At 42.3% G+C, this 23,226-nt stretch overlaps 2 protein-coding genes across 3 annotated transcripts in view; one reads left to right on the top strand and one right to left on the bottom strand.

Annotated features, from left to right (window-relative positions):
• The window catches only part of TEK (TEK receptor tyrosine kinase), a 95,333-nt gene extending 84,201 nt beyond the window's left edge, over positions 1-11,132 (top strand). For both annotated transcript variants that reach the window (XM_087869605.1, XM_045780755.2), the window contains exons 18-23: positions 96-209; positions 3,557-3,627; positions 4,452-4,492; positions 5,384-5,480; positions 6,831-6,930; positions 7,714-11,132. In XM_087869605.1, the coding sequence (XP_087725731.1) occupies positions 96-209; positions 3,557-3,627; positions 4,452-4,492; positions 5,384-5,480; positions 6,831-6,930; positions 7,714-7,788 (498 nt within the window). In that variant the 3' untranslated portion in view covers positions 7,789-11,132. The remainder of the gene's footprint in view (positions 1-95; positions 210-3,556; positions 3,628-4,451; positions 4,493-5,383; positions 5,481-6,830; positions 6,931-7,713) is intronic.
• LOC123781315 (RNA exonuclease 1 homolog) overlaps positions 9,887-23,226 on the bottom strand; it is a 40,723-nt gene continuing 27,383 nt past the window's right edge. The window contains exons 11-16 of the mRNA XM_045780756.2: positions 22,156-22,229; positions 21,868-21,975; positions 20,286-20,401; positions 14,320-14,458; positions 11,986-12,106; positions 9,887-10,455 (exon numbers count right to left, since the gene is read on the bottom strand). Coding sequence (XP_045636712.2) covers positions 10,373-10,455; positions 11,986-12,106; positions 14,320-14,458; positions 20,286-20,401; positions 21,868-21,975; positions 22,156-22,229 — 641 coding nt within the window. The 3' untranslated portion in view covers positions 9,887-10,372. The remainder of the gene's footprint in view (positions 10,456-11,985; positions 12,107-14,319; positions 14,459-20,285; positions 20,402-21,867; positions 21,976-22,155; positions 22,230-23,226) is intronic.

The following is a 23,226-nucleotide window of genomic DNA, read 5'->3' as shown; positions in this document are numbered from 1 at the left end:
TTTCCCAAGGTTCTTGCCCCAGTGGCTTTGTGTCAGCAGAATGAAGTGAACAAGCAAAACTGTGGAAAATACATGATTTTTTTTTTAAATTTCAGTTTATTCACAGGGATCTGGCTGCCAGGAACATTTTAGTTGGTGAAAACTATGTAGCCAAAATAGCAGATTTTGGACTATCCCGAGGTCAAGAAGTATATGTGAAAAAGACGATGGTAAGTTTGGAGAGACACCGAGAACATACTCTCCAGCCCTTCCCACCCCCACCCCCCCACCATGGCCCTTCTCTTGGAATGCCACTGTTCTCTGGTGACTCAGGCATCTGGCTGTGTACCCCAGGAGATAACGCCCTGGCCCAACAAACATCCTTTCAGAGTTTTGACTCCTGAAATGACTGAGGGCTCCACATTGACCAGTGGAGAAGCCACTGTGGCCTGTGGCCAAGGGATGGGACACGCAGGCCTCGTGGTGCAGGGACTCTGCTCTGCATCCAGTCCGGACCCCTACATGTCTCACCCAGAAACCTCGGAGGAGCTCCCTCCATCCCCTTTCATGCACAGCAAGCACAGGAGGGGCAGGAAAGACATTTAACATACTTTCCAAATATAAAGGAAATCTGTTAATGAGGTTCCTCAATCACAAGGAGGTCCTGGAGAGAAATTTGTAACTTCTTAAGCCCACAGAAGATGTCCCTTTTCACCAAAAGTTCTCCACTGTCTCTCCAAGCCCACCTCTGATCCACATTCACCCGATGATACCTCCTGTCCCAAACAGTGATATTTAATCTTCAAGTACAAGATCCCAGGAGAACTTCACCATAAAGAGAACTTCATCATAAAGCTGCAGAATCACCCCTTCCAGGGACATGAGAGCTGTGACAACATGGCACTGCCCTGTGCTTTCCCTGCATGGGCGGGCAGGTGCAGGGCCTTGGGGCTGACCCATCCTGTAGTCATCACATGTGTTTGGTGGCTCTACCCTAGTGGCATGGCTCCCTCTTTCCTAGGTCTGATGGACATGCTTTCCTGGGACTATTGCAGTTTTCACATGGTCCCTTTATGTTCGTGGGTAACAAAGTGCCTCAGCCAGGCTCGGGCTTCTGTATTTATCCCCTTATTCAGGATTTGTTAGTTTGTTTTTTCCCCCCAATACACTTATTTTAGTTACTGACAAGATAACACAAACAATATTCAAGAATGTTTCGAAAAGGAAATGACCCTAGTTCACCCCCTTGACACATTTTTCCTTTTTTACTTACTGTCTTCCACAAACCTACATATTTTTATACAATAACTAGCCCAGTGAACATAACCACTTTGGATCTTTCCAGTCCTTTTTTGGATAAGGGTTCGAAGTGGGGCCGCTTTGGCCCTTAGAGACCATCACACACATCCAGTGGGGCCCCAGATGCTTATCAATGCCAATGCTTTCAGAAGCCGTAGGCGACTCCCTGAGGGTTGGCTTCCACGTATACTTTCTTCTCTAAGCCTTTCTGAACTTGCCTGACCCGAAGCAGGCACTGTTTCTCCGTGGAGGGGCTGGTCTTGTCTTAAAGAAGCAGGACGCACCACTGATCCGTTACTCCCCGCTCCTCCTGAGCCACCTGAAGCTTGCAGTCTTCTTCACAGAGCCCCTTTCCTTGCTTCTCTCTGGTGTTTGGGGGCTGCAGTGCTCTGGGTGACGGGGGGGAGGCACTGACACAGTTTAGACCACGACCTACACATTTTATTTGGATGCTGTCCTCAGATCCCCAAGGAGAATGCTGGTTTGCTTAGCATTTCATAGGGCGCAGGGATTTCTGCAGTCTTGGAGAGCTTAGGAGAAATGCTTAGAGGGGCAGAGCACTTAGATGGGTCAGAGCTTGATTCTGTCTGCTAGCAGCCAGGTGAAGTGTTGTGGCAGCACGGGGTCTGGGAGGAAGGACACAGGGCGTCCAAGGTGGGGGAAAGGTGAGGGAACCAAGAGCAGCAAGCTCCCTGCAAGAAGGCTGCAGTGTGGTGAGGTACCACCAGAGGGCAGAGTGGCTACCTTCTCTGGCCTGTTTAAATCCACGATTTTCTACTCTCACTGCACTTTAGAATCGTCTGGGAAGCTTTTAAAAAAGTACAGATGCTGAGTCCTACAGCTGAGATATTATGATTCAGTCGTTCTGGGGTGGGACTCCTACATCAGCCTCTGTTCGTTTTTTAAGTCCCTCAGGTGATGCTAATATTGGAAGTGTTGCAAACTAATGTACGAAGTGATTTGGGGCTTTATCATTGATCTAGCCCCTCATCATAGATTTATTTATGACTACAGTATTTCATGCTTGTGCTAGGTTTTGGGGTAACATAAGTGGAGACAGCCTCCACTTTCAAAGAGTTCGGACACACAATGAACAATTGTTAACAGTTGATGAGTGCTGAGGGCCAGGAGAGCACAGGGGAGGAATACACACTGAACTGAGCCTGTGGGCAGTCATGAGGGCTCCCTGGAGGAGGCCAGCTCCTGGGTTTTACAAATGTTAAATAGATATTGGAGATACCTATTTAATCTATTTAATTCAGGAATGAATTTGATGACCAGGAGGGGACAGTATATACAAAAACCTAGAGCCAAACATTTGGGGGCTCAAGCAATGCATTGTGGCTGGAGTGTATGCAGAGAAGAGGGAGAGTTAAAATTCAAGGTGGGAGGTGGAAGGGGTTATAAGGTCTTCTTGAAGATTCTTGAATTTCAGCTAAAAAATTTTGGATTCAGTTAAGGACTTGAGATCTTAGGACAATAAAGGACATTGAAGAACTTTAAGAAAAGGAACCATGGGGCTGGATTTGCCGTTTCAAGTGATCAGTCTGGCTGTAATGAGGAGGACTGATCCTTAGGGAGTGAAACTCTGAAGCAGGAAGATCAGTTAAGAGGTTGTCCTCAGGTAAGAGGCGATGGTGGCCTGAACCTCGCTGAGAGAGCATGGGGGACAGGTGGAAGTGGACAGATCCAAAAGAAGTCAAATGAGAGAAATAAAGTGAACATGGAAGTCAGTAATTGGGAGGCATGAGGTCAGAAGCTAGCGGGTACAGAAAAGCAAAGACAAGACAGAAAATGTCGGTGACTCTTTCCATTCCTGTGGCGGGCAGGCAGCAGGTAGGTAGCAGGTGGGCGGTGGGGAGGGGTGAGCACGGAGTGGAGGGAGGCATGATGTTGAGGATACACTGACGATGCAGGCGGGAGAAGGGATAGTTTTATAATTGAAGCTTCTGTACTAATCGGGACTTGAGATCAGAAAGAGCTTCAGGATATCACTACTTGCCAAAGACCTAGGAGACCAGGACATGTTCAGTAGTTTTGGGGTCCAGGGACTCCTTGAGGTAAGCAGGGCTGGCACTTTGTGCATGTCTGAATTTGAGAACACTCTTGCTTGCGGCACATACCCAAACAGCAACTCTTGATTCTGCCGGACGTTACGTCTGGGGAATTCCAAGTAGAGTTCCCTGTGGGCTTGAGTGAAGCGGAGCTCCAGGCACGCTGTGCGCCTCGGGCAGGGTCCCTGTCTCGCCTAAGTGGCATCTCCCTTTGTTCTTTCCAGGGAAGGCTCCCGGTGCGCTGGATGGCAATCGAGTCACTAAATTACAGTGTGTATACAACCAACAGTGACGTGTGAGTAAGCCTTTTGAGGGATTTTTTTTCCCAGAAAAATAAGCATTTGACAGAGGTCTTAGAAGCAGGAATATAATATCCCTCTTGAATAAAGCTAGTCAATAAGCCCAGGAAATAAATCCATAGTCTACAAAATGAAGCCTCAGAGTACACCGTTTTCACGGTGTAAGATCCCTGGGTGGCAGGCTGTGGGCTTCCTTCCGCCTGTCAAGGAGAAGTGGTGAATTCTCAATCTCCAGGGGAGCAAGGGGGATATGGGGCTTCCTGTGGCCTCTGCGTCCCAGACTGACCTCAGCACAAGGCGCCAGAGTGCGGAGGCAGCCCAGAATAGCTGCTGGGGTCAGAGGTGGCAGGGACAGAAGGCAGGCCAGATCAAGAGAGCATCTCTGCTCGCAGCCTGCAGGGACAAGTCTCCGGCTGCTGGTGGAAGGGAGGGTTGGGAGTGAGACTTAGGCCAGATGGCCCACACCTTTACCGACAGGAGGAAAAACTGAGGTCTCGAGGGTTGAGGTGACTTGTCCAGGGAGTTTAGCTTCTGCCTGGGGAAGGGCAGGGGACTGGCGAGTTCTGTGTCCTCACTGCGTGCAACGTGCACCTGCTGTCCCCGGCACCATCTCGTGTTCTCCGCCTAAAGCGAGTGGGGGCTCTAACACGGTTTCCCTGTTAGAATCCTTCCATTGGCCTGAGAGGAGATGAACGCATGCTGCATACAGGGCCCTGTCCTAGGGAGTGCACACATTTAACGTTTCCTCCTCTGGCAAAGCGTCAGTCACCCTGGCCAACTTGTTTGCTGATTATTGGTTTCCCTGTTGTCTCCCCTGCAGATGGTCCTACGGAGTGTTACTATGGGAGATCGTTAGCTTAGGTGAGTATCCATGTTTATCTATCAGGTGAGACTTCAGGTGACGGGAGTGCCCCCCCGCACCCCGTAACTCCACGGGTGCCATTTTTATGTATGTCCATGGCACCACCAGATGGGACTGGGAAATAGAACTTATAGGTTTCTGTGTCTGAGTGTCCTTGTTCCCATGTTTCTGTTAGGAGAGCCCTGTATCTAAAGTCCTACTAACAACCTGGTGGCTGTGAGCTTCATTAGAGGTTGTCTGTGTGCAGAGATGTCACAGAACTATTGCAAGTTTGCTTCTACGGCTTGAAGATGCTACATTACACAGCCATGAAAGTCCTTTCTGAAGGCCATTTAATAGCGTGTGGAAACATGCATGCCAAAATCCAGAAAGTTCCTTATGCTAGGATCCCAGTTTTATAAATACTACACTTGAAAAACCTGGAAGGACTACACAGCAGAGTAATACACACTATTGCTTGCTTCTTACTTTTTTGTATTTTCCAAGTTTTCTATAATGAACATGTTTTATAATTAAGATTGGGCAGTAACTATCATAGATGAAACAGGAAGTAGATGAGCTAACTGCAGCTTCCCAAGTAGGGAAAAGATACATCTCACTGGGACACCGGACGGGTTGTACAGGCTGATTGAGGGAAGAGAAACAGCACTGTGAATAAGGAGCCCTGTGCTGGGTCTTTCCACTGAGGGGATGGCCGCACTGCAGTGCGGTCGTGGCGTACGTGCAGCTGTGCTGTGGGGTGGGTTTGCTCGGAGAGGAAGGTCAGGCTGGGTGGGCACCCACGCTTGACACACCCTTTCTCGCAGTCTCTCGGCTTGAGAGGCTCGGGCAGGAGACATTGCGTTCCACACTAGCGGGGGCTTAGGGCAACATGGTTTTCTGTCTTCCAGGTGGCACCCCCTACTGCGGGATGACATGTGCGGAACTGTACGAGAAGCTGCCCCAGGGCTACAGACTGGAGAAGCCCTTAAACTGTGATGACGAGGTGTAAGTCACCCTAGGGCCATTTCATCTTGACCTTTCCCATGTGTTTCTTGAACAGACGGACTCAAATGGAGGGGTTACCTGATTCACACACACAGCGTGATCCCAAATAGCCAAAATAAGGGGTGAGGGGTTCCTTAAACTAAGACCGTTCTACAGTGGGCAGGGAGTTAAGCGCTTTATCGGCATAGAAATCCAGGAGGAACGCAAGGCGATGATATCAGGGAGGTGGAAATAAGGAAAGGCAGCAAATGCAGAAAGGATCCGAAATAAATTCATGAATAAATGTATGAAACCTTGAGGCTAACTTTGGGGATAGAGATTTCAGAGCTGTGACATTAGGAAGATGGATCTTCTTTTGTCACAGAATCTTGATTCTGCAAGGATAATTTTCCAGGAGTAAGAATAATTCCCCAGGGAAGAATGGTTAGCTTTTGTGCGCCCACCGTTCCCAGAACGACCTGACGTAGCTGCTGTCTGATGGCACGATGTGCAAGGGCAAGGCTCTGGGTTCAGCAAAGAATGTGTTGTCCTCACGGAGCCACTTCTAAGTGTGCTATTAATTAGGTCACTGGTACAAAAGGCATGAACCTGGACCCTGCTAGGTTGCTGGCCTTCGGGGCACAGAAGGCTCCCCCGAGGCATTGGTTCCCAATGTGAAATTCAGAGCCCCACCCCCAGACGTTGCTTCTGTAGGTCTAGGGTGGGTCCCTGGAATCTGCATTTTAATAATGCAAGTGGTCTGACCCCATGTGAAGGAGTACTGTCGGTATAGACCGGTGCTTCCCAGACTATGGTCCTGGGCCAGGCAAGATGCAAACAGACGATACAAAAGGGAAGGAGCTCTGTGGTCACCTATGTGGGGCAAGTGGGGCAAGTCAGGTTGCACAGGTTTTTTGTTTGTAAAGGCAAGACTTCTCAAGCTTTACTCTGCTAAGCCCTGAGAGGAAGGTGCAATAGGTGGCATCCTGCAAATTTATTAGAGCATGGAGCCTTTTTTTAAAAAAATGAATTACTACCATTTTGAGAGATGTAGTATTCCAAGGGAGACGCTGCCCTAGACACACGAGTCCGTTCTTTCCAGATCATCAGAAGAGCTGAGATCAAGATCCTGGAGGAACGGTACTCAGGATAGGCACTAGTTTTACTGACAGAAGAAAGGGGGAACGTGTGGAGGGAGGGGGGAGGCCAGCTAGAAACTCGTTGCTCTACTTTTGTGCTGCTGGTTAAGCGGAGATGCCCATGTGTGAAATGGCTGCATTCTCTTCTCTCAGTTTCCATACCCCACCCTGGGACAGGCCCAGGACTGAAGCAGAGTCCCAGAGTTCAGTGCTTAACTCTTTGTTTTCAAAGGTATGACCTCATGAGGCAGTGCTGGCGGGAGAAGCCTTACGAGAGGCCCTCGTTTGCCCAGATCCTGGTGTCCTTAAACAGGATGCTAGAAGAACGCAAGGTGAGCACGGACTGCCAGGCAGACCCTGGAGTCACAATTCGTCATGTGTCCTGTATGGTTAAAAAATAAAAATAGCTGATACAATTCAAGTCATTCTGGGCATAGCCTGAGGCAATAGAGGGACGTAGGACGTGGCCGCAGCTGTGAGGATGTTACAGTGTCAGAGTTCATAAGATTTCCATAAGAGTCACACCCAGTGGAACAGAGAGAACAGAATCCTCCGAGCTAGTAGGAACCTCATCAGTCATCGAGTGTGACTCTTGAATTTTACAGATGAAATCTGCACAAAGAGGTGAGAGACATGTGTCCAAGGACACACAGCTGGTAGATGGCACAGCCTCGTCTGCAGGTTCCTAGGGGGAGGGTCAGGAATTCTGTGAAAAGGTCTAGCAGGTAGTTGGCTATACAGATCTGAGGTTGAAAAGGCAAATCTAGGTTAGGGAAACAGATGAAAAGTCACCCGAGTGGTAATTAAACCCGAGAAGTGGGGAAATGGGGACTGAGAGACTGTGGTCCCTCCAGAAATGTCCCAGAGAGACAAGAAAGAATGGCCTAGAGACCGAGGAGTGTAAGAGGGTAAAGTCTTAAGTGCAGAAAGCAAGGGATCCATTTCAGGAAGAAAGTTGTCAAATACAAGGTGGGGACTGAGGCCAGAAGAATGTGCCCCAGGGTACCTAGTATTTGAATTGAAACAAGTTAAGGAAACTCGAGTCTGACTATTCCTGCCCCCAGCAGTGGCAGGACTGAGGAAGCCTGTGTCTCTGAACCACTCTTGCTTCCTAGACCTACGTGAATACCACGCTTTATGAGAAGTTTGCCTACGCCGGGATCGACTGCTCTGCAGAAGAAGCGGCTTAGAACAAACCACATCCGTCTGGATGGGATGTTGCTCCTTCCCGGCATGTCGGACCCTCGATGCCAAGAAAGCCAGCAAGACTCTACCAAGAGAGGTGACACAGGATATAAAAATGTATATATATTGCTGTATGTCTGGGACGTGACCACGAAAACCCGTGTGTGAATCTATAGTACACTTTGACTCTACTAGGACTGTATATACTGTTTGGAGTAAGAATGTGCTGAAATCCGAATGCCTGTTTGTGGTTTCATATGCAATAATATATTTTTCTAAAAATATGGACTTTACAGGAAGGTGTGCGCGTACAATTACTATGATGCCTAACTCATTATCACCTTGGATATTTTTGATATTTACCTTCATAGTGAATGCTATAAAACGTTTTGCTGTACGGAAGAAAGATGTTGTTAATAAACCTCACACCCACCCTGACAGCACCGGTGAGGGAAGTGGGGGAAATAGGTTAATCAGGACACAGGTGAACATTTGGAAGAGATTCTCCCTTCCATCATCTCTAAACTTTCTCCCTCAACTGTAGAAGCCATTTCAATTTCATTTGGTCATCGGACACCTTTGTCATGTGTTTCCAGAGCCCCCAAGTCAATTCAGAGTGCTACCATGGAAAAATAGACTTAAATCTCTTTCCATAGAAGTCTAAGGATCTTTAGAGAAGTACAAGTTTGCTAAATTAATGGGATTTAATTTTAGTTTCTCTGGTGACCTTGATTTGTGTATTTTAGGAAATCGAGTAGGAAACCTGGGGTTCTATCTGGGAGACATGTGACATTTGTATCAACAGAACATCCCTCCACGTACTACACATGTCAAGTTTCCGTGTTGATGGATTGTGAGTTTACAGTTTATACCGTAGGCACACGTTGCCCTGAGATTGTATAGTAAGGGAATAAATGTCTTGCCTACCTGTTTTTCGTCCGGGAATGTTTCTCACAGGTCTTGCCAGATGTCTTTATTAGACTTTCAAGTTACCGTCCTCCAACTTTGTCAGTGCTGTGAGTGGGGTACTCCACCGACATGCTCTCTCCAGCTCGCAGCGCTGGAAACATCGAGAAGTGTTCTGTCTAGTCCCCTTTCTTGCAGCAGGGCCCTGTGTCTTCAGTAGTGCTCCAGTGTCAACTGAGGGCTTAGAATTGGAATCTCTTTTAACTGTGACAGTGTGAAATCGTTCAACAGAGAGCGTTAAGGTTCCTATTCCTGCCACTTAACCCACCTCATGTAGTCAGAAACAACAGCAGGACCCTTTGTTCACAACAGCATATTCAGGTGGAGACAGCACCAGTAAGGCTGCTGGCGTACCGCGAGTCAACAGATGGAAACTCAATGAAGAGCCCTGGAACACTGGCCCGGACATCTGTACTAGCCCCTAGGGCTTCTTACCCACATGTTGTAGAGACACTCCTGACAGCGCTTAGTTTGAAAGTACATGGAACTGAACAAGGATGATCTGAAAATGCAGATAATCCCTTCAAATTTTGCATATGGCTTTGGAACAAATTTTAAGGTTTTTTTTTTTCCTGTAAAAGTTTGCCCTTCTTCATTATAAACTCATAATGATCTAAATTTGAAATATTTTGTTTGTTTCACATCAAGTACATGACAAGCGGCATGGCTTAGAAGTACGTGGGACAGCAAGAAAAAGATGTCCGGGATCATTAAGTTACTTGTAAGTCACAATACGAAGGTGGCCAAACGGAAGTACGTTTGAGCGCATAGCCTCACAAGCAACGGTCAGAAGGTAACTGGCATGCTTCCGGCACAGAGACTGTGCTATCGATTAGGCTGACTTACCTGTACTATAGGCAGTGAAACCGTTGTAATTTTGTAGCATGTTAGCAGCATTAATATTGAAGATTCATACTTAAGAGTAATCAAACGGAATAAAGTCCTGTACTTTCCACGTTATCAGAAAGCAAGAAAGATGGCACTAACTCCTCACAGGAATGAGACAATTCAAGGATTGGGAATACAGGTTAGTGTGTTTAGAAGATCGCTAGGACACTGCCTTAAAAAAAGGAGTTGGTATGAATTAAAATCCAGTCACAATACACTGGTTAGAATAAGAACACATTACACAATAGCCAAATAACCAAAATCTTTATGTTAACAGAGTACACAGAAAACTTTACATTTACTTTGTGAGGAAAATCTATTTACCAATGAGACCTAAAAAAAATTCTGTTAGGTAAATATGGCTTTAGGCATTTGGAGAAAAAAAAAGAAATGTACGTAACTGGAGACGTGACCCTTATGGAGGTCACAGGCCCACTGCTTCAACTGTAAACCACACGCCATTGTCACACGTGATCCATGAAGAGGAGTCAAAAAATTCAAACCAACTTAATCCTTCCCACTAACCACCCCACAACCCCCTCATAACTTTTGAAGTAAACTGTGGAAATTTAACCTTGAAAATGTAATAAATAAACCTCAACAGCATGTTTCTTTCTCCTCTTTGAAGAAAAAGGTCAAGAAAGTTCATACCATCACAGACCCAACTCTATTGCCAGCAGCAGAGGCGTCACTGAAACAACACTGCGGGGTTGAAGATACGCTCAGGCAAAGGGATTACTTCTTTCCTTTCAGGTCTTCTTTTACCTTCCAGAGAACCAGTTCCATGCAGGCAGTTGCATTTTCCCTTGAATCGTGACCTCCAAACAGTACAGAACATAAGACAACATGTCAGACCTACCATGACTGCACCCACGGCTGTTCTCAAAACGAAGCCTTGAGTTCATGTTGATAAAAAATTAACCCTAGGCACTTACCAAATATGATTCTGATGGCTTTGCAAAGATTATACACAAATCTAGATTAGCAAACATTCCTATGTAGCCTGTCCTCACACTGTCACTACCTTGCTGTGACAAAATGGCACATTGTTACCTTTTCCGTCTACCTCTTTTCCAGAGAAAGAGAACAGCAAATTGGCAGGTATTAAACAATCTGGCAAAAAGCCAAAAATAGAGAGTGCTAGAAAAAGTACAACTCTCTACACAAAAAATGACCTTAGATACAAGTGGGTGAAATGTACCCAAAATATAAAGTCTACAGTTCTGATGAGAATAATAAATGATGTATGAGATTAAATGAGAAAAAGCGTATGATCAGCATGTCTAAAATGGTATGATATTTTTCATTTGTGTTATTCTGGGGAAAAAATGGCATATTATATGTTTATATAAGCTGTTTTTTGTTAAGTGAAATATTTTCCTAAGGCTCAAGACGGTTTTCAATAGAACACATTACAGTTTAAAACAGAATTTTGTGGGAATTTTTTGAGATGTATTTTTAGCAAAACAGATTAAAGACCCACCGTGAGACAGCAGTAGTGTCTAACAAAGAATGAAAGAATAAAGACCATAGTACAGTTGGTATTTTGTACAATTAATGACAGGATCAGAGGGCCTTCCCATATCTTAAGTATCTTTAGAAACACAACACTGTAACGTAAATTTTAACATATGCAGAATTTTCTTAGAATTCTATATTGTGCAAAAGAGGAACCTACGTGGGTGTGCATGAACGTATAGAGTGAGTAACCTCCATTCCAAGGCAGACACTGCTCAACTGTGCATATGGCAATGCCACTAACGGGGGAGTTGGCAGCTATACTTGCTGTACTTGATTAACTTGTTTAATGTCGGGCATATTTCATCAGAAAAAACAGAAGATGTTCTGAGAGCAAGATACACAACCCAGTATAAATCAAGTGCACATATGATGAATCTATTGAGTCTGAACTATACTTTTTCTAACAGAACACACACAATTTACTCTGGATGAGATGACCTGAACCCAGTAAATTTTGGAATCTCATTCAGTGGAAAGTTCATAAAGAGGTACCCAGCAAAATTTAGACTGGAATTAGATTTCCACACCGATAAAAGTTTTATACATGAACTCAAGAGCTAGGTAACTTGCCAAAGAATGATCTGGCCCTCATTCTCTGTGTAATGGCTATTCTGATGCTGGTGGAAGATCCAGGACGACACCAGGCAGTGGGCATTTTAGTGCTATTTACATAAGCAGATGCGTTAGGGTTCTCCATGCTAGGAGAGAATCCATAAAGAAAAACTTAGGCATTTCAGGGAGCAGAGCTTTTACCATGAACCCCATGGTTTGTTCACTCGAGTCAAACTTAGGATCCTGATAGTAATCATAAGCAAACAGGCTCTTACCATTGTCCTGAATGATTCTCTGCAGGTGGTCAGCCACTAGACTCTTGAGGGATCTTCTGTGAGGCAAGCCTAGCCGATGAGGAAACAGAACTGTTGTGTCCACAACTGAAGTATGAATCAGCTGTCAAATGAAAGAGAAAAATCTTATCAGAAGCTCTCCCCAAAGAATAGCAGCCCTGATAGCAGCGACAACCGTTGTAGAGGGAGGACTATGCTCCGTGGGCAGGGAGCGTGAGGCAGCTACGACGTATCAGTCCCTAAGCACTCCACATGGATTAATCATTACAAGCTGCAGACTAACATAATGAGGCAGTTATTTTATCGTCCCTTTATGATATGTGCCCTTTTTACAACCAAGGGCACTGCAGCTCTGAGAGGCGAAGAACGGAGTGAGTAGAGTGTCCGGAAATCAAATCTAAGCAGTCTGACTTGTGGATTCACTTTCCTGTTGTGAGCACCACCAGGGGGCAGCATGTGCAGACAGCTTCCAACCAAGACTGGGGTAGATGCAGAGCCACGCTCCTCCCACCTTGGGACTCCACTGAGGTGGGGGGGGGGGGCACACCTCAACTTAGCACATGCCCTACCACACGTTAGTAGTTTACTTGTCTGTGTCTGGGGAGGAGGCATGGACAAGGGCCCTGTCCTGTCTATGTCCAGATTTCCTGTGCTTATTTATACATGAAAGATAATGCATAAATTTTCACTGAAGTCTCATAAAGCAGAAAATTAGATAAAAAGAGCAGTCAGATAACTGAGAGCCTAGAAAGTGAGGTACCAGTTTGGATTCCTGAGGAGGGGAGCTGTATTTTGAAAGGAGCAAAGAAGAAGATTAGCTTCAAGAGTAATTTAAAGACTCACTGAAAAGTGAGGAGTTGGAAAATTAACAGCACCTAGTATGCCACGTTCAGAAGCACTGCAAATTCTCCTTTAATGTGTCAACGACCAACCAGACACCAGCTCCTGGCTGCGGGGTACTGAGTAAATAAAAGACGATGGTGGTAGAATTAGAGAAAAATAGGAAAATCCATGAGTTATCTGGACAGAAGAAACAGACTGATTACAACGAAGAATCGTGATGGTTTAAAATTCTCTGATCTGGGAGACAGGTGGAATAGAATGGTTCCTGAGAAAGGAAAGACAGTCGTGGTGAGAAGTTCAGATTGAGAGGTGAGGTCTCTGAGGCGACAGGAGGACATACCTGAGAGAACTTTCTCAAAGAAAACTTATGTCCATCCCCACCTCTCTTTTCGCATAGTTTGGTAGGTGTGGGTGGAAGCACATCCCAGTTTTATCCGTCACATGCAAAGACAGCACTGCTACTGGAACCAAATGTATACTTTGCCAGGTGCTTTACAGAGAACAAGGCTGACATTCACATATGAAATTTAAATGGCTTTATTTGTATTCTTGCACTAAAGAAGAACTAGCCCTCCTCTGCGTGAAGGTAAGTCCTGGGGTGCCTAGAACAAATAATTGGCAAAGGTCTCCAAAGGTCGAGAGTGGTGCTATGCAAGTGGTAAGCCACCAGCCGCATGTGGCTAATTAAATTTAATATAATCAATGAAAAAATCATTTTTTCAGCCACATTAGACATATTGTAAATGTTCAATAACCAAGTGTGGCTAGTGTCTGCCATATTAGATAGTGAAAATATAGAAAGTTCTGTTGGATACCAGTGTTCTCGGACAAGGGGTGGCCACCAAACTCTTAAAAATGCCAAGCTGCAAAAATTTTGGGCTTGCAGACCACACAGTCTCTGTTGTAACTATTTAACAATGCAGTTGTAGCATGAAAGCAGCCACAGAAAATACAGAATTGAATGGGGGTAGTGGGTCAAAAATAGGTGGCCAGCACCAGCCATGGTGTTCCGACTCCTGTTCTAGAACTCAGAGCAAAGAACAGATAATTTTAACCTGAAGTATATTAAGAGGTAGATTTTCAAGTCTATGATGCCAAGAAAAATGAACATGACATTTGATTTTGAGCTTACCTGTAAAACCTACCTGGCAATGTGAGAAAGTATCTCCAAGTAGGTGAATAAAATAACATGTCAGAAAAACTTAGTCTCACCCACTTGAATATTAAAGACAATGTCAAACAATGATTTTGGTTTTATCCTAATGGATTTTCTTTTTGATTTGGATGAGCCACATGCATCCAGCTGTCTTACATGCTTCTGGTTTATGATGGTTGGACTATATTATCAACAGGGACAGCAATTCTTTTCTTCTTAGTTAACAGGGCAAATCAACAATCAATGATAACGGAATGGCAAGGACTACCCTCTTAACACATACTGTTCTGTAAAAGTATGAGGCTGTAATTCTTTACCTTAAGAGCATACAGACTATGTTCAAAGCTATGTCCAATTAGTACAGTGTCAGCACTGAACAGGTTCAACAGGATGGCTTGGACATCACGGATCGATGTTTTAGTGTTCTTCAGGTCATCTTCGACCACACCGGAAAACCTGCCCCAGTAAGACACACAAAGCAAGAAGGTAAATCGCTGGATTTCATCTGTTAGAGTTAAAACACATCACTGACCCAATGTGACAAACACTCACTGAACAAAACAAAGATCTTACGTATAACCATCAGCTACCCCTTTACTAGCTTATATTTGTAAAACGTCATTTGGATTAATTAATGTGAAGCTGGGAGGGGGAGACATTACGAGCCCACCTAGTCCCTTTGAGCTCTCTTTGTATACTCCGGGATTTATCTCCCATTAAAGTAAGCCTAAAACAGCCACTGTGGAAAACAATATGGAAATCCCTCAAAAAATTAAAAATAGAAATACCATATGATCCAATAATTCCACTACTGGGTATTTACCCAAAGAAAACAAAAACATGAATTTAAAAAGATATATGCACCCCTATGTTTACTGCAGTACTACTTATAATAGCCAAGATATGGAAGCAGTCTAAGTGTCCACTGATGGATAAAGAAGATGTGGTGTAGGTACACACACACACACACACACACACACACACACACACACACACACAGGAATACTGTGCAGCCTTAAAAATGAATGAGATCTTGCCATTTATGACAACATGGATGGACTTAAGGGTATTATGCTAAGTGAAATAAGTCAGACTGAGATTTCACCCATATGTGGAATCCAAAAAACAAATAAACAAAAAGCAGAATGAGACCTATAAATATAGAGAACTAATGGTTGCCAGAGGGAAGGGGAACGGGAGGATGGCCAAAATGGGCAGAGGGGGGTGGGAGATGCTTTTAGTTATGGAGTAAATAAGTTATGGGAATAAAAGGTACAGTGTGGGGAGTACAGTCAATAATATTTAAATAGTGCTGTATGGTGATAGACGGTAGACACTTGGGAGCACAGAATAACAGACAGGTGTTGAATCCCAATGTTTTACACTTGAGACTATGTAACACTGTAATGTCGACTATACTCAAATAATAAAAAAATATAAAACCTAAAGATGAAATATGGGTAGCATGAAGAGCCCTAGGCAGAGCCCAGATAACCTAAGTTTGAACTAAGCTATGACTCTACTACTTATTTACTATATTTGGGTTTTTTACTGTTTTATTTATTAAGGTTTTAAATTTTAATTCCAGGATAGTTAACATACAGTGTTATATTAGTTTCATGTGTAGAATATAGTGATTCAACAATTCTATACATTACTCAGTGCTCATCATGGTAAGTGTACTCTTACTTCCTTTCACCTATTTCCCCATCCCCCCACCCCCTCCCCTCTGGTAACCATCGGTTTGTTCTCTATAGTTAAGAGTCTGCTTATTGGTTTGTTTCTTTTCTCTCTCTCTTCCCTATGATCGTTTGTTTTGTTTTCTTAAATTCCACATATGACTGAAATCCTATGGTATTTGTCTTTCTCTGACTGACTTATTTCCCTTGGCATTATACTCTCTAGCTCCGTCCATGTTGTTGCAAATGGCAGGATTTCATTCTTTTTTATGGCTGAATAATATTACATATATATATGCATATGCACGCACACACACACACATATATATATATGCACACACACATACTACTTCTTCTTTATACTTATTATATTTGTTTTTCAGAAAGTTAACCTTCTGGTCTCAGTCTTATCTGCAAAGTTATTTACCAATCTTAACAGCTTATGAGGACCAATGAAATACATGCAGAAAACTATGCTAATGGCATCCATGAAGCACATTCTAAATAACTGTCCAGAAACATGGCTACTGCTATGCTTTACTGCAATCTAGGAGAAAAGAGAGAGATAAAAATACTGGGAAAGTATTTTTAACTTAAACTATATATTGATATTATTGTCTTCTGTAAACAAAACATACAGCTCCACTTTTATTTAATGTAGTATAGAAAGTATTAGCTAGAGCAACGAGGCAGGAAAAAGAAATAAAAGGCATCCAAATTGGAAAGGAAGAAGTCTCAAACTGTCACTGTTTGCAGATGACATGATTTTACATATAGATAATCCAAAGATGCCACCAAAAAACTGTTAGAATAAATGAGTTCAGTAAATTTGTGGGGTCCAAAAATCAATATACAAAAGTCTATTGCATTATTTATATACTAATAATGAAATTTCACTAAAAATTAAGAAAATCCCATTTACAAGCATAAAATACCTAGGAATAAATTTAATCAAAGAGATAAAAGACATACACTGAAAACCAAGACACTGATAAAAGAAATTGAAGGGGACACCAGTAAATGTAAAAATATTCCATGCTCATGGATTGGAAGAATGCTGTTAATACTGCCATATCACCCAGAGCAGTCTACATATCTAATGCAACCCGTATCAAAATTCCAATGGCATTTTTCATAGAAATAGAACAATTGTAAAAATTTGTATGGACCCACAAAAGATCCTGAATAGCCAGAGCGGTCTTGATAAAGAACAACAAAGTTGGAGGCATCACACTTCCTGATGTCAAACAAAATCACAGAGCTCTGGTATTCAAAACAGTATGGTATTGGCATAAAGACAAATGCAGAGATCAATGGAACAGAATAGAGAGTCCAGAAATAAGCCCACACATATATGATCAATTAGGACAAAGAAAGAAAGAATACACCATGGAGAAAGGACAATCTCTTCAATAAGTGGTGTTGGGAAAACTGGACAGCCACAGGCAAAAGAATGAAAGTGGACTACTATCTTATACCATACTCAAAAATGAACTCAAAATGAATTAAAGACTTGATTGTAAGACCAGAAACCACAAAACTCCTAGAACAGGCAAAAAGCTCCTCAACATTGCTTTTAGTCATTTTTTGGGATCTGAATCCAAAGGCAATGGCAACAAAAGAAAAAAAAAGGGGGGGGGGACTACCTTACACTAAAAAGCACAGTTAAAGATACCATCAACAAAATAACCCACGGAATGGGAGAAGGTATTTGCATATCACTTATCCAATGAGGGGTTAATATCCAAAGTATATATAGAACTTCTACAACTCAACAAAAAATCCCAAACAATCTGATTAAAAAATGGGCAGAGGATCTGAATAGACTTTTTGCAAAGATATACAGATGGCCAACAGACACATGAAAAGAAGCTTGATACCACTCATCATCAGGGAAATGCAAATCAAAACCACAATGAGATACCACCTCACACCTGTTAGAATGGCTACTGTCAAAAAGAAATAACAAGTGTTGGTGAGGATGTGGAGCAAAGGGAAACTTCATGCACTGTGGGTGGTAATATAAATTGGTGCAGCCAATATACTGCCAGTATACAGTATATTATGGTACATAGCCATACACTATGAAAAACATGGAGCTTCCTCAAACAAGTAAAAACAGAACTACCATATGATCTGCTAACTATACTTCTGGGTATTTATCTGAAGAATATGAAAGCACTAATTTGAAAAGATGTATGTACTCCAGTGTTTATTGCAGCATTATTTTCAATGGCCAAGATATGGAAACAACCTAAGTATTCACTGATGGATGAATGGATAAGAAGATGCAGCATAATATCTACAAAGAAATATCACTTAGCTCTAAAGAAAAATGAAATCTTGCCATTTTTGACAACGTGGATGAACCTTGAGAGTATTAGGTTAAGTGAAATAAATCAGAGAAAAACAAATACCATATGACTTCACTTATATGTGGAATCTAAAAAACAAAATAAATGAACAAATAAAACAAAACTCATAGATACAGAGATCAGAATGGTGGTTTCCAGAGGGGAAGGAGGTTGGGGGTAGGAAAAAAAATGGGTTAAGGAGACCAAGAGGTACAGATTTCCACTTGTAAGTCAAGGGGATGTAATGTACAGCGTGGGGACTATAATCATTAATACTATGCTGTAAATTTGAAAGTTGTTTAAAAAGTAAATCTTAAAAGTTCTCACAAGAAAAAAGTTTTTAAACTTTGTATGGTGACAGATGGTAACTAGTGTTATTGTGATCATTTCACATGCAAATGAAAAATTATATTGTACACCTGAGAATGTATGCCAATTATACTTGAATAGTTAAAAAAAAAAAAGATACCTGGCACCATTAACAAGCTTAGGGAATGTGATACATAGTTAATCAAATATTTGGATTAAGAGGAAATTATCATGGAGTACTTGGGCTTATTTTAAAATAGTTTTTAAAAATTCAAGGCACTGAATACATTTGAAGTTTTTTTGAGACTCAAAAATTACTTATAATGCGAGCACTTCAGTTATCATTTTGTCACTATGAATATCAATAATTGCCAAATATTTCCTGACTTGTTCCAAAAAGCAGTTAGAGAAGATTCCATTAAAACCATGAAAAAATAAGTACCGCTAGAAGTACAGTAACATTAAGTATATTACGATTTTGTCAATAAACACCAATAAAGCTGAAAAAAAAACCCAGTAAAATAGACAGGGCTATTCAAATATGGCAAAAATGAGCAGGAAAAAAAATCCAAAGACGTCATGAGAAAGATTAGTATACAAAATGTATTTTCCGATAACAGCAACCTTTACTGAGTTTTTATGCATAATCATTTTTATGAACTGTGAGGGAATTTAGGTTAAAAAATGCTTATTAGAATGCTCTATAAATATTCTCAATATTTATCATCAAAACAACTTTTAATTTACATGACCACTTTGTTTTATTGTGTTTCAAAACTACAGACATATACACATTATATAGTATATGATACATATACTTCATATACAATATTATATATTACATATACTACACTATATTATACATAATATATAATGTAGTATAATAGAGTATATAGTATACATACTATATATGTATATACAAGTCATATTTTTATATATATAAACAAATCATATAAACACATATGTAAATGAGTAATTTTCAGTACTATTGGAGAATGTGTTAAAAAACTGAATAAATACAGTCACATGAATAATAAACACTTCTTATTTTAAAGGGAAAATTGAGATCCGTGCCATTTATATTTGAAGAAATATATAAATAGGTCATGTTACTTGGCTTATAAGCCTTTAGGAAACCCAAATTCAATTGATCAGGATATCACTGGTGTTCCATAGAGGTTTTTAAAAATTAAAGGTACATCTATATTGTAATTTCAAGTTAGCACTGACTTTGGGTCAGAAATATGTCATTTTTCAGTAATGATTCCCAGAATAGAATCTGCACTGAACCGTCACTTTGCATGCCATATCAAAGCTGTGTACACTCAGGGACATGTCTACAAGATCACAGAAATTTTCATCGAATGGGAATTTTTACCTAATGGAAATGGCTAATATGGTATTTTCAAAAGGAACTGACTAATGATGGAACAAACAATGAATAAGATAATTTATTCAATATTTTTGCCCCTCTAGCTCTTACCTACCACTCTAACATGTTAACACCATGAGGACTGAAGCCTTGTCTTTTTTTTTTTTTTTTAAAGATTTTATTTATTTATTCGACAGAGATAGAGACAGCCAGCGAGAGAGGGAACACAAGCAGGGGGAGTGGGAGAGGAAGAAGCAGGCTCATAGCATAGGACCCTGATGTGGGGCTCAATCCCGCAACGCCAGGATCATGCCCTGAGCCGAAGGCAGACGCTTAACCGCTGTGCCACCCAGGCGCCCCTGAAGCCTTGTCTCTTATTTAGAATTGTAACCTGGGGTCTAACACAGTGTCTGTCTGCAAAATTTCAGCAAGGTACTCAATAAAATATGAATGTTTTTGAACAAATGAATGAATTAAAGGAAAACAGTAGTACTAAGCTAAAACTCACCTAAAACTACATGTTGACTATTCTACATTCTCCAAAGCCAACCCTTCTATATAATGCATACCTGGTGTTGTAGTCAATGACTTCTTCATCTGGTTTCACAAATGTATCATAGACCACCTGGAGGCTGGGATCAACCACGGTCACTTGAGTGAGTTCCAAACCTTTGGCAGTATAGCACTATAAAGGGGGACATATTAAACTTGCATAACATATTGAGTAAATATTTTAACATCTGAGATATCCTAAAAGAATATTTCTAACTAGAACATAAAATTTAATCATATTATTTAGATTTGCTAACAAAAGCCAGTCAGTGGATCTGACAGTCTTGTAGAAGATGTTCCAAGCTTTGATTTTATTAATGTTAATAGTATTTCTGCTAATAAAATAGTTCCACTTTCTTGGCCTAGTCTTTACAATTATTTTTACTAAACATCAGTGCTATCCGGTAGGGCATTCCATGATGACAAAATGTTTTATTTCTATGCTGTCTAATACGGCAGCCACTAGCCACACGTCTGAGGGGTGCCTGGGTGGCTCGGTCACTTAAGCATCTGACTCTTGATTTCGGCTCAGGTCATGATCTCAGGGTTGTGAGATCGAGCCCTGCCTTGGGCTCTGCACTGGGCTTGGAGTCTGCTTGAGGTTCTCCCTCCCCCTCTTCGTCTGCCCCTGCCCCGCTGGCACGTGTGCATGCTCTCTCGCTCTCTCTCAAAAAAAAAAAAAAAAAATGAAATATGGCTAGTGTGACTGAGGAACTGAGTGTTACCTATTGGGTAGTGCAGTTATAGATCTTGGTGAATGTACAAGAGAAAATCTTTACCATAAATACATAAACATGGCATTGTAGAGGACAACCATGGGAACAATACTTGATTTCAAAGCCTGAAGCAGCCGTAATTGTTTCTAGTTAAAGACCTAAGCTTCAAACTTCTATATCCTAATTAAATTCTACAAATCTGCTCTCCAAATATACTATAGGGAATAAAAATTTTATGTTTTGGGAGAGACAACTATTCACATGATGTTTAACACGTCCAACGTACTTTCCCCTATTTTAGTATATCTGATTTTCACAGTAACCACGGAGTGATCATTAACCCCATACTTTACAGATGAGAGCATCCAGGAGACTTGCTTGGGGGTGACAGCGGGTAAGGGGTGGAGCTTCCCAGGTCACAGGATTCCAAGTTCTGTTTGTTCCCTATGTTTTTATATTGATTCTCATATGAAGAAAAATCCCTACAAATATTTTACTGTCTCTATAAACAATAGTTTCCAAAAAATTTATTCAAGTTTTTATGTTGATTCTGGGGATAATGGTACTAATTATATAACATTTTCCACCCATATAATTTCAGCTAGTGGAGGAGTAGAACCACCATTGGTAATAGAAAAAGAAAAACTAATAAATAAAAAGAGGACCAAGCACCAATTCCCGGCTCTGTCCCTTACTAAGTATAGGAATTCCTCCAAGTCGCCTCTCTTTAGCTTCCAGTGCTTCTGAAAATATGTGAACTACACTGCAGAGCTATGTGGGATGGAGATAGAGCCCAGCAAAATGCGGTCATACAGTGGAGAGCGCACCACAGGAACTCGCTGGTAATGACTCCAAGAAGGGGTAAGAGAAAACGCTGACATACCACCTCACAGTTCACAGCAAATACACCGGGATTACCGTCGGGCGGCGGGCACTTGACAAAAGTCTGCACGAAGCCCTCTGTGTTTTCTTTCTGGTCATGAACGTGAAGCTGGAATAAACATTGCCAATAAGCTACTGTATATTTCTGCCAGGGCAATTACACTCATAAAAATTTCCTCAATTAAAAATTAGCTAATGAGTTCTTTCAAATTCTTTCAAATGCTTCTTGATCTCGGGAGGCAATACCTCTGGTCCTGACACGAGCAGCAGTCTGGGTGACGAGCCCTACCTTGGCGACCTGACACCCGGCAGATCCAAGGACGCCTTCACAACAGCTGTACCGTGTCTCTAAGCCACCGAGGACTGCAAACCAACAAAAAAATAAAAATAAAAACAGGCAAGCTTGCAGAAGGGCTCACTCCCAGAGCATGTGTCTTACCTCACCCTCAGAGACCTTTAAAGACACTGTCGTGCACGTGATCTGATATTACCAGTCCACATAGTCCTACTTTTAGGTATTACATCACAAAAAGGAAAAGTCAACTCCTAGAAGCAGAGTTGTTATGGGTTGCTCTTTGAAGGTGAATTACAATAGCCAATGTCCTAAACACCCTCCACCCCCTTCCTTCCTCTTTCCCTCATTTTGCCCTGGTCCCTCAGCAATCCTGTGGCATCATTTTTTTTTTTTTTTTTAAGATTTTCTTTATGGAGAGAGAGGGTGAGAGCAGGCACATGAGAGTGGGGGGAGGGGCAGAGGTCAAGGGAGAAAGAATCTCAAGCTTACTGTGAGCTGAGTTGGGAGGCCCACTGGGGGCCCGATCCCAGGACCCTGAGATCATGACCAGAGTCAAAATCAATAGTAGGACACTTCGCCAACTGAGCCACCCAGGAACCCCTGGTGTCACTTCTTTATTCTGCTTTGACTTTACCTCAACTGTCTTTTCAAACTTCCCTACTCCTTGACTTTCCCTCTCTAGTGGAGCCCTCTGGTTGAGGGCTCCAACTACCACCTTCTCCCTTCCTGTGACTGAGCTGTTGATCTGACCCAAGAAACATCACCCAGTTATGCAGACTGAGACCACAACACAGATGTCGCCTCCAGCCTCGGCTGGACCTGCCAAATCCTGACGCCCTCTCCTTCTGCATCTCTGACCAGGCAGTTTGCACATTTTCACAGCAATAATCCCAAGACTTCGTAACTCTTTTCTTATCCCACTCCCAAATTCCATCTCACCTGTTCCCTTGTCCACCTCAGCCCTTCTTCTCTCTGGCCTACGTAACATTCTCCCAACTGGTCCCTATTAAATCCTTCTGCCTCCAGTGGTTTCTGCAGCAGTTTTCCTATAACATGTGGTTCAGA

The sequence above is a fragment of the Ursus americanus genome, chromosome 18 (assembly GCF_024610735.1).
Source record: "Ursus americanus isolate L20-20 chromosome 18, mUrsAme1.1.p, whole genome shotgun sequence".
NCBI lineage: Eukaryota > Metazoa > Chordata > Mammalia > Carnivora > Ursidae > Ursus > Ursus americanus.
Note: the sequence above shows the minus strand (reverse complement) of the source record. Positions and strands in the feature narration are given on the sequence as shown.